A 17,430-nucleotide genomic window follows, 5' to 3' on the forward strand; every position below is an offset into this window, starting at 1 on the left:
TTTAAAACTAAATTCTCAAGTTGTCGTATTAGATTTATATGTCAATATATATATATATATATATATATATATATATATATAGAAATGGTCACAAAATATGTTTTCAATCAATATGTATATTGAATATGATTAATATTTAACACAAATAACACATGCAACTGCACCTTACACCTTTTGATGTTTATTATATAATAATGGTAATAGGTATCTTTGAATTGTAAGCCACTGATAATAATCTGCAAATCAATCTACTACACAATGATACTTGTAAGCCACCAACGTCACAGTTTACTGTTTCACCAATAACAATAGAAACCCTTTTTGTTGTCTATTATATAACTAGCTTATATATACTTCTATGTATATTACGCCGAGAGTAATCGTTCTCGAGGCGCCTATTTTTATTTAATCCCAAAGTTATTTTAATCGAAGTTGGGATTAATGAAAATAAAAATAGGCAGAAAAATATTCAACAAGACATCTATGCAGAAACCAACTAGTTCTAGGTGCAATTGTTTCTAGGAATTATTTGTGCCTTAAAAGGATTGTCATACCATATTTACTTGGTTTGGAATCCATTAGTGGGGTGTTGATTCATTCGCATGTCTAATGCTTGCCTAGCACAACTAGCAGTTATTCTGTATGCTTCTGTTTTCCCTCAGTTGTCATTGAAGCCATTGGAATTTAATAAAAGCTTTCCTCCATTTGAGTTTTAGTTTCTTAAGAACATATCTCATTCTGAAAATCTGAGTGATTTTAATATGAATGCTCATGATTTTTGAGTCAATTTTCCTTGCCTTGACCTATTTGAACCATCCAACTGTTAGTGTGATAAGGTTATATTAATGTTCATCTACTTCAATGGTTAAGGGATCATACTGGAATTTCTATTTTTAAATCTATTTCCTTTGAATGCCTTTTGTTTGTGATGTTTTTTTTAATTTCTGCAATGTTAGTACTTGCCTGACATTGTTATTAACTTTGCATTGAGTTAACATTGCATTGTGTTTTTTCGTATTTTGTTTTTTCAATTGATTTTGCATTGTTATTTCCACGGCATTAGGTTTGTTCTAAGGTCAATGTTTAATTGTTTGCACTTTTACTATTTTTTAATATTTTTATAATTATAATTATTATATTGTAATTATGTTATAGTAGTTCTATATCTTTATTAATATATTTTAAAAAAATTTATTACTTATCAATAGTTATATTATAATATTTTATTAATTATGTTTTAGAGAGAGAGTTTTCATAGAATGTTGTTTGATGGTTAACACATAGTAATGAGGCTTTGGGATATTAATAGAGTGGATTTTTTATGTTTTGCGACTACTATTATAATGTTTTATTGAAACTTATAATGTTGTTCTACTACCGCTCTCTTATAAAAATAACCTAGAAAATGTTTCGAACCATGTCCCCTGCCATCTCCCCTCCCTATCTCGAAACACCATGGAACACAGTGTATGTTACATGTTGTAAAGGTGAAAAGTGAAGCAACGGAAAGGCTCTCAATTACTTAACATTTTGTCAAGGGAGTTGTGACCTTATAACTCAAAGGGAAACTAAGGGGATAGATTCTTTCAAGTCCAACTTTGAGGTTATTAGATTCATGTAGATTAATGCAATCCAAATGATGAAGGAGCACTAATGCAAACAAAGATCTAATGGTTATAGGATTAGAGAAAGAATGCAAGATCTTTAAAACCCTAATTGTAGAAATTGCAAGTGATTTGCAATTAAAGAAAATAGATTTTAGTAGGTAAATTTATTGAAATGAATGAAACAAATAAAAGACTAACCTTAAAAGGTGAATGGAAAATTGGACTTTGAGTTTTTGGCTTCCGTATTGTTTTTGATAGCAAACAAACCATCTTTTGGACAAGAAACTTTCAGATATGCAAAATGTAGAAATTGTTCAGCTCCAAATAAAGATGACTTTTAGGGATGGGGAAGAAATGCGTCCCTTTCGAGGACAAAGATTATTTTATGGGACAAGGAATAAATGCCTCCCACCCCTTCTGTGTCCAATCATGAAATTGGTTTCAAATCTCTAGTATTTGACGAAATGGGTATCCTAATCTATACTTTGTTCTGCTTTCCAAAACTTGTAACTTGCAAGAAAAATGTTTTTGTTTTGTTGATAGGGGGTTTGCCTTGGTCAAACCCCTGTTTAGGAATTAACCTTGAAATTGAATTCGAAATAGTAATTGCGAAGCTGGAAATGTATAGCAAATGAACAAATTAACCTTACAAGAGTAGGATTTCTCAATCAAATGCAATGAACTCACTTTACCAAGTTGATTAGGTTAAGAGGATGTGAATGTGCTCTTAAATCAAATCAGATGTAGAAGAATGGTGAATGTTGAAACCCTCTCTTGATGACAAACTCCACTATTACCATTGGAGGAAGCTAGATCTTGAAAGGTTGTGGTATGAGCATGGAAGATTGATGATGAAACCCCCAAATGAACTGCTTTGAAGCTCCTTGAAAACATCTTGAATGCAAGAAATCTCCTTTCCAATGGGTTGCAAAAGGATCTCCTTGAATGCTCTTGAAGATGGTTTGAACCCTTGATTGCTTGAAGGCTTGAATGCTTGAGCACAAGTATGCTATCAATCATGGATTATGGATTTTCGAAATAAAGAGGGAGCCTCCTTTTATACCAAATCTTGAGTGTACACTTGAGAGAGCTGATCCAGAAAAGTATTTTTGATTCCTTTCCACCACGGATCCAGTCACATTAATAGAAATATTTACTATGGATTGACTCAGAGAAGACTTGAATCTCAACATGTATTGGAGAACCTATGGATTAGTTCTGGAGGCACCCAACCTACTGTGTAAAGGGCCCCTACTCTCTATGGGCTGTTGAGACCAAAGTGGCAAACAAGTGCGTAACACATGGGAATCTGCTTAATAGTTGAGCCCATTCTTGAGTTCCATTAACCTTTCACATCCTCGCACCACAGAAGTAATAGCAGCAATCATTCCTAAATTCATACAAGAAGATAGAAACTTTTCTAAAAACTCATTAAAATATTTAAAACAAATATATCCCATCTTTTTAAAATAAGTCTAAATCATTTTGTATTTTTATAAAAAATATTATAAACTAGAATACTACATTTACACATAATAAATTTTTGTGCTTATTAATATTTTAGAATTTCATATATACAAATTTTTAAAGATAATAGTATTTTTGTAGCCTATTTGTTGGAAACAATTCTTGAAATTGTATATTGCCATTGATGTTACACAATGTCAGTATTAACCGAGCAGTCGGGCAACGAAGAACTTGCAGTATGAACCAAGCATATTCAGTATCAACCAAGTAGTCAGGCAATGAAGAGTATTCAATGTTAACCAAGCAGTCAGGTAATGGCAGATATCTAGCTTCAGTATTAACCAAGTGGTCGGGCATCAGAGGACTTCCAGTATTAACCGAGTGGTCGGGCATCAAAGGACTTCCAATATTGATCAAGTGACAACAAATTACACTTGTTAATTATTTAACTAATTGAGGTCAACTTGTTAGATGTTTAATCATTATTTGAAAAGGTATTCAAGCCGACTTGACAAAGCTTATGATATATAAGAGAGATCAAGAAGTCTAATGTAAAATGTGAGATATGTATGATGTGGAATAAGATGGATATGTGATTGAAGAAAAAGGAAGAGCAGGCAAGTGTGGAAGATAAGCTGCAAAGGATATTCTGATCAGTATGGATCTAGAGGTCAAGCCAAAATAGAGATCTGAATTTGCAAAAGAAGTTGCTTCATAAATCAGGTCAAATTAGTGTTACCTTCTCACCATTGTAGGAGTGAAGAAATCTCTTAACATAATTCACTTAATAGTCAGACTGTAAATCCTTTAACAAGGTGACATTCAAGATTGAAGTGTTTGAAGACCTCTAACTAGGTCACTCCTAATAGGGTGATCTAAATCCTCTAACAAGGTCATACTTAATAGTATGTATTGTAACCTTTAACAGGGTTGGTGCAATATCCTCTCTAAATAAAGATTTAAGATTAAAGCATAAATTATATCCATATTTATTTACTAAGTAAATGGTCAATAAAAGATATATATAAACTATTACTCAATATATAAGATCGTCCAAGTTGCTAAATAAAAACATTTATAATAAAAATTTCCTTGCCACTTTAAATAAAAGGAAACATAATAAGTACAAATCATTCTAAACCATTTTTCAGCCCACTTTATAACTAAACACCATATTAAAAGATGGGCTTCCAAACACGTCGAATGATGATAGGGCACAACCTATCTTGGTGTGTTGGTACTATAATGCCAATCGAGGATATAAGTAGCAGATCAAAAAGTAGAGAGGAGATATCACCATCGAATAGAAAATATGGAAAATAAATGCATAATAAAAGGAGGGCAAGCAAGATATAACCCCACCAATGGGCAAAAGGGAAATAATTACCCAATGAAGAAGAAACTATTTAAAGGGAAAACTATATGGAAGGATTTCCATTCAATTGGTAATATCCATGGCTATTAGAATTGTGCCCCAATTTTAAAGAATCTAACATACAAGGTTATCCTACATGGATTTAGAAGGAATTATACAAATAATATAAGGAGTAAAGTATTAATGCTAAAAAAACCGAAATTCTTGAGGGGGGGCTTAATTTGACTGTAGAGGAGTAAAAGGGGTGTTAAGGAGTACATAATTAAAGCCAAAAATCAAGCTATATATTGATTTTCATATTGTATATTGATGGTAATATTAATAATATTATATATTTAGATAAATAATACTAATATTGAGTATTTATATGAATAAAGTTGAATCTTTATGTTATTTTTTAAAAATGGGATTACTATTATTAATTACAATATTATTATTAGCATTAGGGATGATTTTTTTTTTTGTAATATTATTATCTTGTATTTGAGAGGAGAATCAAGGATGTAATTAAGGAGAGGCTGGAGTAAATTCCAACCAATTGGATGTATCCCAATAGAAGGTGGGGGTCAATGTTCTATAAATCTTTGTGAAACGGACTTGGATTTGTAAACATTGAGGGAACACCTATTAAGGATTGGTGTCTAAGCAACTTGATTACAGCTGAAGTCTCCTCCTTAAATATAAAAATAATTTCTAACAATAGCATTATCTGACTTTTTGACTAAATAATTATCAATTATGACTATCCCAAAAAGTGGACATTACAGTTGGCTCCTAACAAGGCTCACTTCAGAAGAGTGAAAATAGTGTAACTAGTTGCATGGTGGTTTTCCCAAATTAGGTTTCCATGTTAAATCGTGGTGTCATCTGTGTTAATGTTACTTGCTTTATGCTTTATATTTCTTCAAGTAAGTTACTAAAGTTAAAACAGATTAATTTTCATAAGACTGCTTTGTTAACCAAGTTACAGCAAGTTCTTAGTTTTAACCGAGCTGGATAAAGAATTGGATTATCAGTGAAAAGTTTGATTTGACATTTGGGGACAAGGAATTGTTTTGTGGTAATTGATTTACCCCTCCCCTCTAGTTACTCTCTTCATTTCCAACACTTTTCACTTGTACTGTATTGGAATTTGACTTAATGTTTGTGTACTTCAATGCTCAAAAGATCACAATGCAATTCTGTTTTAAGCTTATTTTTGTGACATTTCCTTGTTTTAGCCTTTTGACTTGTATTTGCTCCCAAGAAGAAAGCTCTACGAATGTCACCTCAATCCTTGTGCAAAGGTTACAAGTAGCTGCTGGGTTTTAGAAAGAAAAATTCCATAACTAACTGTTGAAATAAATGAACTGTAATAACAACCATTTGATGCTAGGTGTATGTAGTAGAACACAGACATGAATATCAATATTCTAAAGATAAAGACATTTGGGCAACTTTTACTCATATGAACAAGTTTTGATGAGCATTTCTTGAATAGATAGCTCGTAAACTTTAATTGAAGGGATGGTTCTGCATCTACAATTTATGAATATATTTGACATTTTGTTTTGGGATACAGGTCATAGATTCTCACCTTTTGGAGTCACCGACAGTTCATGCAAGACGGAGTCTAGCGTATCTTTACTGTGGTTTGCCAGAGCCAGCTCTTCTAGATGCAATGAAAGCACATTGGTTAAAACATGATTGGCCCACTGCATTTTACTTGCAAGCTGCTGCCCTCATCAAACTTGGAATGCAGGACGATGTAGCTGATATGTTGGAGGAGGGTGTTGCTTTAGAGAAGAGAAGGAATCTTAAATAAGTTGGCTCTTGACATGAAATGATGACAATATACTTATTTTGTGGGATGCTTATCTGTAAACAAGAGATCAGAAATGATGTATGTTTCATTTCTCGATGTAATAGCACCAGCCCCAATTTATAGCTTAGTCATCCATACAAAATTATTGTAAATAACTATCCAATTCTCAGAAGTCAAAAACTGTCAAGAAAGTAAAAGAAAAAGTCATTATATGGTCTGTCAAATATGCTGTTTTTCTATGTAACTATGCTATGCCAATGTGTCACAGCTTTGAGGGATGTACTACATTAGAAGTAGACATTGCACACTTACTATAGCAGGAAAAACCAAGCTACATGTTTGCTATATTATCGATTGCCTTCTATTGCTTCAGAAAAGATTTCTGTCGTTTATAAAAATCTCTGTTTTATGAATTCCAGCTATATAGTTATTTTGCTACATAAATACTTTCATTATGATGTCCCACTCGTATTCTTTTGTGCAAGTAAGTAATTACGTTCTTGCATAGTTAGCATTTTTGTATAACTTATTGTCTGCAGTGTTCTGACGTAAATTTCTCTCAAAGAACCAAAATAATGTAATCGTTTTCTTCTCTTGTTGAAACCATGGAATAACGTGCTGGCTGTATTTTGAGTGACTTTTAATTTTTTTGATCAGAACAATACCAAGTGAACTGTGATTCAAATCTAGTTACCTCTTCTCTATTGTTCTCTATTCAAATATAAAATAAAAGTGTGAACCTGCTAAAATCCTACACGTAAAAGCAGCTAAATAAAGAAAACAAAATCCCCCAAAAAATATTTGCTTCATTGAAACTGTAAGATACTAGCCTCCATGTTCTTTGAAGTTTATATACTACGTTAAAGAAGTATTTCCTCAAAAAGGACTGAACTACTATATCTGACCCAAACCAATCTTATCAAATCCATGGAAACAAGGATAATTTAAGTGGAAAGCTATTGCATTTAGCCTAGTAAATTATAGACGGTTCTAAGATTAATGCGAGATTTCTGAGCTATCTCAGTATTAGAAATAATGAATATCGGATTATTAATCGCCTTATCATTGTCATTGTGCAAAGATGAGTCGAATCGATCAAGGTTGAATTTATGGCTGCAAATTTGTCTAAAAGCTACAAACATGTCCTATATGATCTACATATAAGTTTTCATTCGTGCTTTACCATAATATCTTGTCTCCATGCTCTGCTTAAGTCGATTCAATTTTTTGTTTAATTATGGAAAAATGAAAATTTAGAATTTTTTCTGTTTTTGTGTGTAGCTATTTTTGAACAAATAAAAATAAGCTGTGGAAAAAGAAGGGGCTAGAAATAATCATTATCTGCTTATTGAAAAAAGCGACCCATGTCATCACCATTGTTTTCTCTTTCCTTTTATTTGGCTACAATTTAGTTCTCAAAATTATTTGCAATAGAACTTATTAAAAATTTGTTGTAAAGTAATATTTGAAATGCTGCTAAAAATCAAGTAGCAAACATTCTGATCCATAGGGCTACCAGCGCCACAAAAAAATGAGCAATCGCTTCTTGCAAAATTAAGCTAATCAGCAGAATGGGGGCCTGCTCTAATGGGACAATTTGCTTTGCTCTTCTTGGATATCAAGGGACATTTTGATAATTAATAATGAACATAAGTAGTCAACTTCTTCGAAGTCAACTTCTCTAAAGTGAACAATGGTAACAATAACATTAATCTACAATTACGAAAGCATTTTGAGAATGATGATAAAGGGTTGATCTTCCGGGTGTGATTGATCTTCAATTACAAAAGTGCTTGAATGTTACTAGGGTGTAAGCATGTGAATGTGAGGGGCTCATGCATAGAAATGTGTTCAAGGTTGGTGGATAATGCATGCAAGGGGCTTTGCTCAAAACTATACTATTTCTAATATTCTTATGTATTCAAATATTTAAAATAAACACAATAAATTGAAACCAATACATATATACACTTCAATATTATATGTTGCTTGCACTTTAAAATACATGTGAATCATAGAATGATCGTGCATTTAGAGATATGTAGTGATAATAAACACGCCTCCAAAGTTATCACCATGAATTCCTTATGAAGCAATAGAATCTGATGTGTTTTCCCTTTAGGCATGTATTCTCCATGGGAGGAGTCTCTATTTGTATAGGTAACCATTTACATATATAAACATAAGAATATTAGTGATAAGACATGTCTCCATCTAAGCAAATAGTCACGCAATTATACACAGATCTAATCATATAAGCATTTTAAATAAAATAGTAAATTGGTACATGGTGTAATGAAAATATTAACACAATTTTTATTTGATAGAAGATATGAATAAGATAATAAACTATGAAGTGGGAAAGAAAATATTACAAATGCAAATGATAACACCAAATTTATCTAGAGGAACTCTTGAAGAAAAAGGTTGCCAGTAAAGAGATCTAAGTTAATATTAATCTCAAAGTAACATATACAAACACAATCACACATTGAAGAATATCATTAAAGTATTTTATAATTTCAAACATATATGGGTAGATAAGTAATATATAAATAAAATTCCTATTCACTCATAGGTATCTCATTTTGTCCACTCTATATGTTTGGAGATCATACATTGTTAGTGTTCTCTTTAGTGGCAAATATTTGTTAATTGGCAAATTTTGCTCATTGACCAACATTAGTTTAGCAATTTTTTCACATATGTGGTACTATGCATCGCCCCAAGTTTACCAAAAATGGATCACACCTTTAGGACCATTGTCATAGGATTTATGCCATCAACTCTCCTTTTGACACAAAATAGCTAGTTAAAAATATATTTTGCATGTGGCAAATTAAACACCTTCAACTATGATTTCCTGAAGTGAAACTTTTTGGACGACCTCAATTCACCAATGGTTTTACAAAATGTTTTAGGAGAGGGACGACATTTTCCCCACAAATATACGAACGTATATCACACACTAATTCAATTTCGCCAACTATATTATGCATGACCATATAATGGACGAACCATATTCACCTTGGAAACTCCATAACACATGTTTTTATTATGCGAGCTTCACCAAATAGTTTGTATACACTATATTATTCCTGCTAAATTTGCAAAAAATGAGTGGTTAAATACATTCATAGATCAATAGGTTGTCTAAATCCCAATCAATAGCAAAATCTCAATTTCACAAACTGCTGAAATCATTGCCGAGCAAGTCTTGAGTGCGACGACTGCAATTTAGGCAAAGGTGAGTAAATTGGACCCCTATATGTCTGTTCTCCATAATTTGAGTTCATTCTTATTTAGTAGATACAAGTTAGACTGTTAGTGGTCAGTTACCACTTGGACCAGTACCACTAAGTCATGTAGTAACTCGGGAGACCTAAGACATCTATATTATGTAGTGTAGGTTGTACAACCAATAAATACTATTTAGATAAATATATGTAATAAACTATAGTTGACTGTCACATTTTGAACTTGAATTTTTTGGTAGCGTATATTTCTTGGGAGATGCCAAACATGAACAAGGGTAAGAGTCCTACATGTGGTGCAAGCCAAGAAAAGTTAGGCAAATGCACTCACAGAACCTTGTGATCATATTTTAGTGGCAAATATCAAGAAGCTACAACATCACAAGTACATCTAGAAGATTCCTAACCACTGCCAGTGCCATTGGCACATATTGAAAAAGTTGGCAAACCTTATATCTCTAATTACGATGAACTTGAAGAAGATGTTCAAGTAAATACCCAGAGTAGCCAGAATAATTTAATGAACTTGGATGAGAATTCCAAAGATGGTGATGGTGCATGACTAGAAAAAGGAAAAAGGAAATACAAATGCAAAAATTGATGCAAAATTAAAAAAAGATCAGAATTGAGATTTATCGATTAGGAGTTTTCAAGTAGAATGGGTCTCAAAGTGTTCATTCATTGAACCTGAGCGTAATCTAAAAGAAGGTGAGCCTCTAGTAGAATGCAGATGTACAATATGTACAAGGATAAGTAAAAAGGAAAAGAGGCTATAGATAAAAATTGACACCATAGAAAAACAAATAGGTAAAATTTATGAGAAGAAAATCATAGATGGAGTGGAAAAATTAGTGACAAGATGAGAAATCAAGAAGGAATGTCAACATGCTAAGAATGCAAAAATCTTAGAATTTCAGGGGAAAATACAGATGAAGAAGCAAAAAACTCAATTGAACCTCTTCTTGGAAAAGCAATGGAAGTTGAAGAAATGGGTAAAGTTCTTTAGTGAAGTGTTGTCTTCTTTATTTTGAGAAAAGGGTGTGCCATAACAGATTACCCATCGTTGAGTGATTTATTACACTTTCTCAAACTTTGTTATTATCTGAGGAGTTACTAGTCAGTAAACAATGGATGGGAATGAGCAAGTTGTCTTGCTAAGGTTGAAAAGGAAAATATCAAAGAAAAAATTATAGAGTCAATTTTCATTGCATTATCTTTAGATGAAGTGAGAACAATAAACAATACTTCTTGGGTATGTATGCATGCATTTCTATGCTATATACAATTTTGTCCACCAACCCAATCTACTAATTGTTGTTAAAATGAAGGATAATTCAACAAGGGAAAATATATTTGAACTAGTAAAGAGTTATCTAATTGAATATGGAGGTATATTGAAATGATGATTGCCCAAAAGTTGGTGTGTGTTGGAGCATTTGGAGCTTCAGTAACGCAAGGCCACAAGAATGGTCTTGTCACAGTGTTAAAAGATTTTCTTGCACCAAGTTACATTGTTGGAATTCATTGCATGACCCAAACAATGAATCTAGCTTTTGGAATTGTCAGCAACTATTCAAAAACATACAAAGTTGAAGTTATATATATAAATATGTATATGTATATGTATATGTATATGTACACACACACACACACACACACACACACATGTGCACATTTATCAAAGTCCTAAATGATTCATGAAATTTCATCAGTTTGTTGAGAGACTAACTAATGGGAGAAAGCTTCTTAAGGATAATGATACTAGGTGGATCTCTTTGGATGGACCAACTCATCAAATTTTTTTTGAATATCCATCATTGCTTGGTACAATGGAGTCAACTCACGATGATCAAGGTGGTCAATGGAAATATGGTGAGCTACTTTAAAGGTTAAGTAATGTAGAGACTTAACATTAACAACCATTCTCCCCATGCTAGAGGAAATGAGAAATATAATGAATAAGATCCAGCAAAGATTTCTTTATATTGCAAAATATAATATGTTGCATAAAATGACATGCACGACCCTTGATAATCTCTATAGAAACCTAGATTCATTTTCTATGGATGAAAAACTTTAAGGGTGGATAAGAATCACAGATTTGGATAATCCTAATAACTTTGTAAAGATTGAGCAAAGGGGGACTTATGTGCTAATATATGGGGTGTTGAGATACCAATGCACTGTTAGAGTAATAAGATATTGCCTTATTAATTAAATCATTTTAATTTAATTATTAAGTCACTTATTATCTTTAGTTTACTTAAGCTAAACTTTGGGCATATAATAAGTAATTCTTTTATTAATTATTATCATGCAACTTAGGTTTTACCTATTAGGGTTTTGATATCCTTTTATAAGGATTGATCTCTTTGTAATTAATTCAACTCACTTTTGATAAGAGAAATCTCTCTTTTTTCTCATCAAGAATGTCTCATCTATGGATCTGGGAATTCCACTCTCCATAGATTTTCCTTCTCTCTTTTTGTGACAGATGTTTGCATGTAGGTGATTTGCAAGAGTTGTTGAAGTTGATTTTTCATCAACTTCAACATAGTATTAGAGCTCCAGATTTTCATAACCCTATTCTATATATGAGAGGTTTGGCTTGGCTTTTAGATCTATGCATTCTCTTATAGATGGTTTCATTTTTTAGAGTTTTTTTGTATTGCATCTAGGGGGTTCACTTTTCTTAGTGCACTTTGAGCCCAAACGGACCTCGTTGTTGAGCTTAGAGCACCCCAAAATTCCTATTTTCATATAGAATTTGTCCAATTTGGACATAGTTGGAATTTGAGGCAAAAAAAATATTGCTCCCAAATTGGGCATGTTTTCAAAGGCAACAATTTTGTGATTTTCGACACAAAAATTGAGTTTTTTTTTCAAAAGTCAAATTTTTGGTACAGAACTTGTACACTTCCCAAGATAGTTTCTTGTAAGACCTTACATGCTTCTCAAGATAATTTAAGTAGTGGGCATGTTTCTTGAGGCAATGATTTTTTTATTTCCATTATAGGTCTTTTTTCACCCGCCTATCATTTTTTGGCTACAATTTTCTCATTTGGACTCTACTTTTCGCAAATGTGATATCGTTGGAAAGCTGATTTCGAGCTCATTGTGACGTTGTAGTTTATTTGGAATTTTGATTATGCCTAGTTTCTAGTTTATGTAGTTAAAGTCATAGGTTCTATTTTGCACTCTTGGAGACATTGAAAATATCTATTTTCTAGATTTAGCTTCAAGCACATCTCATTTAGTTTTTTACTTTTTTACATTCTAGTGGATATCTTGGGTGTTTCAAGTCAGGAGATTGATTTTTTACTTCAGATGATTTTGCATGCGTTGTACTATCTCTTGTATCAACCTTATGTCTCTTTTGATCTTTGTTAACATCCGTTTATAGTATTTTTGCAAACACATTGAGATAAAGTGCCACTTTATTGCATTTTGGGATCTTGCACATCTTTGTGTCTTATTATACTCAATCACACTATATTATAAAGTACCTTGGGGGGTTTCATGTTGGCCATGTTTACCATCTTCCTTTGTCAAGTGAGTGTTCATTCCATGACATTAGCCTCATGATGTGTCAATGACACGTGACATTGTAAGTGTTTGTACTTCTTTTCCACTCTTAATGTTCCTGGTTTTTTTTTTTAATAGGAATTATTGTATTCAGTTTCAGTGTTTATGTCTTACCTCTCAACATTATAGGGGGGTTATGTTAGTTCTATTGGTTTCTTGGTTTGACAAAGTGAGCTATGTATTCAATATTTGATGCTATGTACTAGGCAATTGTAGTGGCTAGATACTTATGTATTTCAGTGAGATGGATCATTTACCATATACATATTCTTTCATTCCTTATTTTGGAGACCATGAAGATACTTTCCATGTTTGATTGATCATCTCTTCAAACTTATCCTCTCTACCTAGTCATGTTCTATACTACAGAGGTTCTTCATATCATCAATTTGGCAATGTTTGTAGCTTCATGTTTTAGTGGTGTTCTTCATGATCATCTTTTGTTCCTATCTTCTGGGACATTCCCTATTTTGAAGGCTTCTTTAGTCCTTCACTAGTTCTTTTAGCATTCTTTCCATCTCTTTTTGGAGTAGGCTTTTCCCATGTGGTTTTCTCTATTTCTCCTCTTTTCAGAGATTTTGTTGTGCTTGGGTATCTCATCAGGCTTTGTTTGTTGGGACCCAGATTTACTTTCAGCAGTAGTTTCTAAGTCTTTAGCTACTCTTAAGTTTACCTTAAAGGTCAGGGGGTAGGGGCATGTTAGAGTAATATGATATTGTCTTATCAATTAAATCATTTTGATTTAATTATTAAGTTGATTATTGTCTCTAGTTTACTTAAGCTAAAATTTGGGCATATAATAATTTATTCTTTTATTAATTGTTATCATGCATCCTAGATTTTACCTTTAGGATTTTGATCTCCTTTTATAAGGATTGATCTTTTTGTAATTAATTCAATTCACTTTTAATAATAGAAATCTCTCTTTTTGTGTTCAAGAATGCCTCATCTATGGATCTAGGAGTTCCAAACTTTGTAGCTTTTCCTTCTCTCTTTTTGTGATAGGTGTTTGTATGCAGGTGATTCTTGGGAGTTGTGGGGTTGATCTTTCATTAACTTTAACATGCACTACTATGGAAGGCCCATGTTCATAAGAAAAGGGAAGGAACCCACATATCCAAAATTAACAATTACAAAGGAAGTGTTTGAACAAATTATTGTGCTTGTAATAGTTTTTGTGAATGAAATTTCTTATAATCTTTCCTCGCAAATTGGAGTTTACGAAATCCTAAAGATTTTAGAGATAAGTTATTGATTTTGATAGATCAATTTTGTAAAACCAAAGAAATCAATGGGGTAATTGTAAATGGAGTTTTAGATGAATCTCATTTCAGAAAGAAGTCACATTGTTTTGCTATTACAATGAAGGAACAATATGATCTTATGTGGAACCCTAGAGAAGAAGGATCAATAACCAAAGTTTAGATAAATCTAGTACAGAGCGAAGTGTTGTGGGATTCAAAAATAGAAATTTTCAAGCTTACTGAGTTATGTTTGACCATGATATTGGGGTCTATGGAGGATGAGAGAGTTTTTAGTGCTTTGGGGTTCCTAAAGTCAAAGGTAAGAAATAAACTAGACAAGAATTGAAAAATTGTCTGAGGTTGTATACATCCAGATATGAAGTCAATAATTTCATTACAAAAGGGCATTAGAACTATTGAGAAAAAAATGTCAAATAAGAGGTTTGAGAAACATTTCAAACAATGAGATCACTAACTCAAGTAGTGGGACTGGTATTGGTAGCATTGATGTTGAAGCTAAGGATCAGACAAGTGAAGGTATGCAGACTAGAGATAACATGGAGCATAATGAAGGATTGTTTGAACTTGAGGGTGAGGAATATGAAGATTTGTATGATGAGATGTTGTGGCAAGTCTAACAATTATGGTATGATGTGTCTTTAAACACCCTAAAATTGGAAAAGACCTAAAACAAAATAAATTTCAATCAAACAACAAAAATTAAAGACAAAATCAGATAAATGAGGAAAATAATAGACTTTTAAATCAATTGCAACATCAAATCATTTGAGTTGTTAATTAATTAATCACCTATCAAATTCAAAAAGGACAAAAGTCACCTTTAAAGAGGAAAGTCAATTCATAAAATCAAATAAAATGAAATAAAAAAGGAAAAAGGTAAAGACAAAAGTTGAAAATAAATGCAATATTTAATAAATCAACAAAAAGACATTGATCCTCTCAAAAAAAAAATTCACCTTTTTGGACTAAAGAATTGAAAATCCCTATTTATCCTCACATTCCAAGTCTATTGGACTATTCTTTTTGGGGTCTTATGAGATATTTTTATTTTCACCATTACCCCTAGTAAAAGGTAAAATCTAGATCCTTTCCCTAACCCCCTTCTAAAATCCTATAGATAGAAGGGAAAATCAAGAGGGAAAGGACCCAAGTTTTATGCATCCATACTATAGGCATATTAGAGCTATCATTTTGATCATCCATTTAGCATCATTGTTGTAGAGATTTAATGTCATTTTGGTGTCATTCTAGCATCATTCTATACTCATTAGCATTACTTAACATTGTTTAGTCTCATGCATGCACTTATTTTAGCATTTTACATTCTTATCTTAGTATTTTCATACAGATCTCATATGGACATTCATAGATTTGCATCAATAACATACTCCCATTCTAGAATCATCATTAAAATGCTGGTCTGAGAGAAATTTTAGCAGTTGTAGTTAGGGAAACATGAGATGTTTTTAGAGTAATTATTTGACAATTTTTTCTTAGGTATAGATTAGTTCATTGTTATTCTGATTGTGCTCTTCACCAAGGTCTCATGAATACATGATTCCACTATGTACAAATTGGCACCCTCCATGGGTTTGAGTTCTAAGGCCTCATTGATCTTTAATCCTTCATTCTAATCTTTGAATCTCATTGTAGATTTATGTGTTGCTCTTACTACTTGTGCAAATCTAATTGATTGCAGGATTAACAATGTTTGGGAAGAATCACAACTAGAGCAGAAACCTTTCAAAGACAATTTTGAACACACAAATATCAGGTCTGAGATTTATCTAACATCATAGCACTTCCAGATACTGTTTTAATGCTTTTACATTGTCTTATTACACATTTGAAGTATTTTGTAATGCATTTGAAGTATTTTGTAACATATTTGAAAGATTAAATAATGCATATATAATATTTTCTAGTGCATTTAGAAGTTTTCCAATGCATACACATCATCCTCTAGCATATTTATAAGATTATATAATGCATTTGAGTAATTTTACAGTGCATATGTTCATTTCTTTAGTGCATTTGATTAGACTCAAAATTTATCATATCTAACTTGCAGATCTTTATAGGCCTCTTTCGAATTGGACAGGAGCTCCCAGGTCACTGAACTTGCAAGAAAGGAATGAAAACAATAAAAAATGTGCCTAGCCTTTATTAGCATTGAATCAAGTAGGCTTGAAACTCTTGTCAATTAGATTGTGACATTTCAAAGTTCACAACCTAGCATAAGTAAGAAGTTTGATTTCCTTGATCTACTTGGGAATATGCCTATGCTCTTAACTCTCTGAGTTGATTAGAATACCAGACCTTTCAAGAGTGTCAAAAGGAATCAATTTGGGAATGAACAAACATATAGACTAAATAAGAGCCTCTTGTTTTCCTAATTAAAGTCTTGTAACTAAACATCCTACTTGTTGTGTTTGAGAAGTTGGAATAGTAGGGATATGCTCTCACCCTTTTAGGGTGATCAAACTCCCAAACCTTCTTTCAATTTTTATTTTTCATGCTCTTCCATAGCTAGTTTTACTTAGCCATAGATAGGCATAACTCCTAAGATTTTCCTTAGCAGGGTTAGTGAGAGAGAAAGCCTTCCATCTTTTATTCCTAATCGAATGCAAGCCATTTGTGTTCAAAACATAGCTTTCCTCTAGTAGTCTTGAAAGATATTGTGCCAAACCTCCCTTGTGTTGGTGAGAAGCTTTCTTTCAAAAATAGGTAAATTTGAACATAATCAAATATGTTAAAGTAAATAATTAATTTATTAATTATTTATTCCATTTACTTAAGCTTACTTAGGTAAATGCATTTATTAATTTATTGTAGACTAGGAGTTTGTTCTCTCATAAGTCATACTTATCCTCTCACATTGTTCGAGAACTTTCCACCTTACGTGGATGTATGCTTAATTGTCACACTTATCTCCTAGCATCTTCTAGCTTGTTCTGGAAGATTCCTTGAGGCCTTTATAAGTGGTCTCTCCCTCTTTGTATTTTCATCATCCAGGCATATTGTAAATACATATTTTCTTGTGTTTTATCTAGTTGTCTCCCATGTCTGTTTA

General features: G+C 32.3%; 2 protein-coding genes across 7 annotated transcripts in view; both read left to right on the forward strand.

Moving 5' to 3' along the window:
* Window positions 1-6,666, forward strand: part of LOC149537246 (serine/threonine-protein kinase BSK1-like) — a 99,525-nt gene extending 92,859 nt beyond the window's left edge. For all 5 annotated transcript variants that reach the window (XM_089807486.1, XM_089807489.1, XM_089807490.1 and 2 more), the window contains one exon: window positions 6,011-6,666. In XM_089807486.1, the coding sequence (XP_089663612.1) occupies window positions 6,011-6,253 (243 nt within the window). In that variant the 3' untranslated portion in view covers window positions 6,254-6,666. The remainder of the gene's footprint in view (window positions 1-6,010) is intronic.
* LOC149537245 (serine/threonine-protein kinase BSK1-like) overlaps window positions 1-17,430 on the forward strand; it is a 380,772-nt gene that overhangs the window by 92,912 nt on the left and 270,430 nt on the right. The window lies entirely within an intron of this gene.

The sequence above is a fragment of the Cupressus sempervirens genome, chromosome 10, assembly GCF_028749045.1.
Source record: "Cupressus sempervirens isolate cs-2001-9-10 chromosome 10, ASM2874904v1, whole genome shotgun sequence".
In the NCBI taxonomy this organism is placed as follows: Eukaryota; Viridiplantae; Streptophyta; class Pinopsida; order Cupressales; family Cupressaceae; genus Cupressus; species Cupressus sempervirens.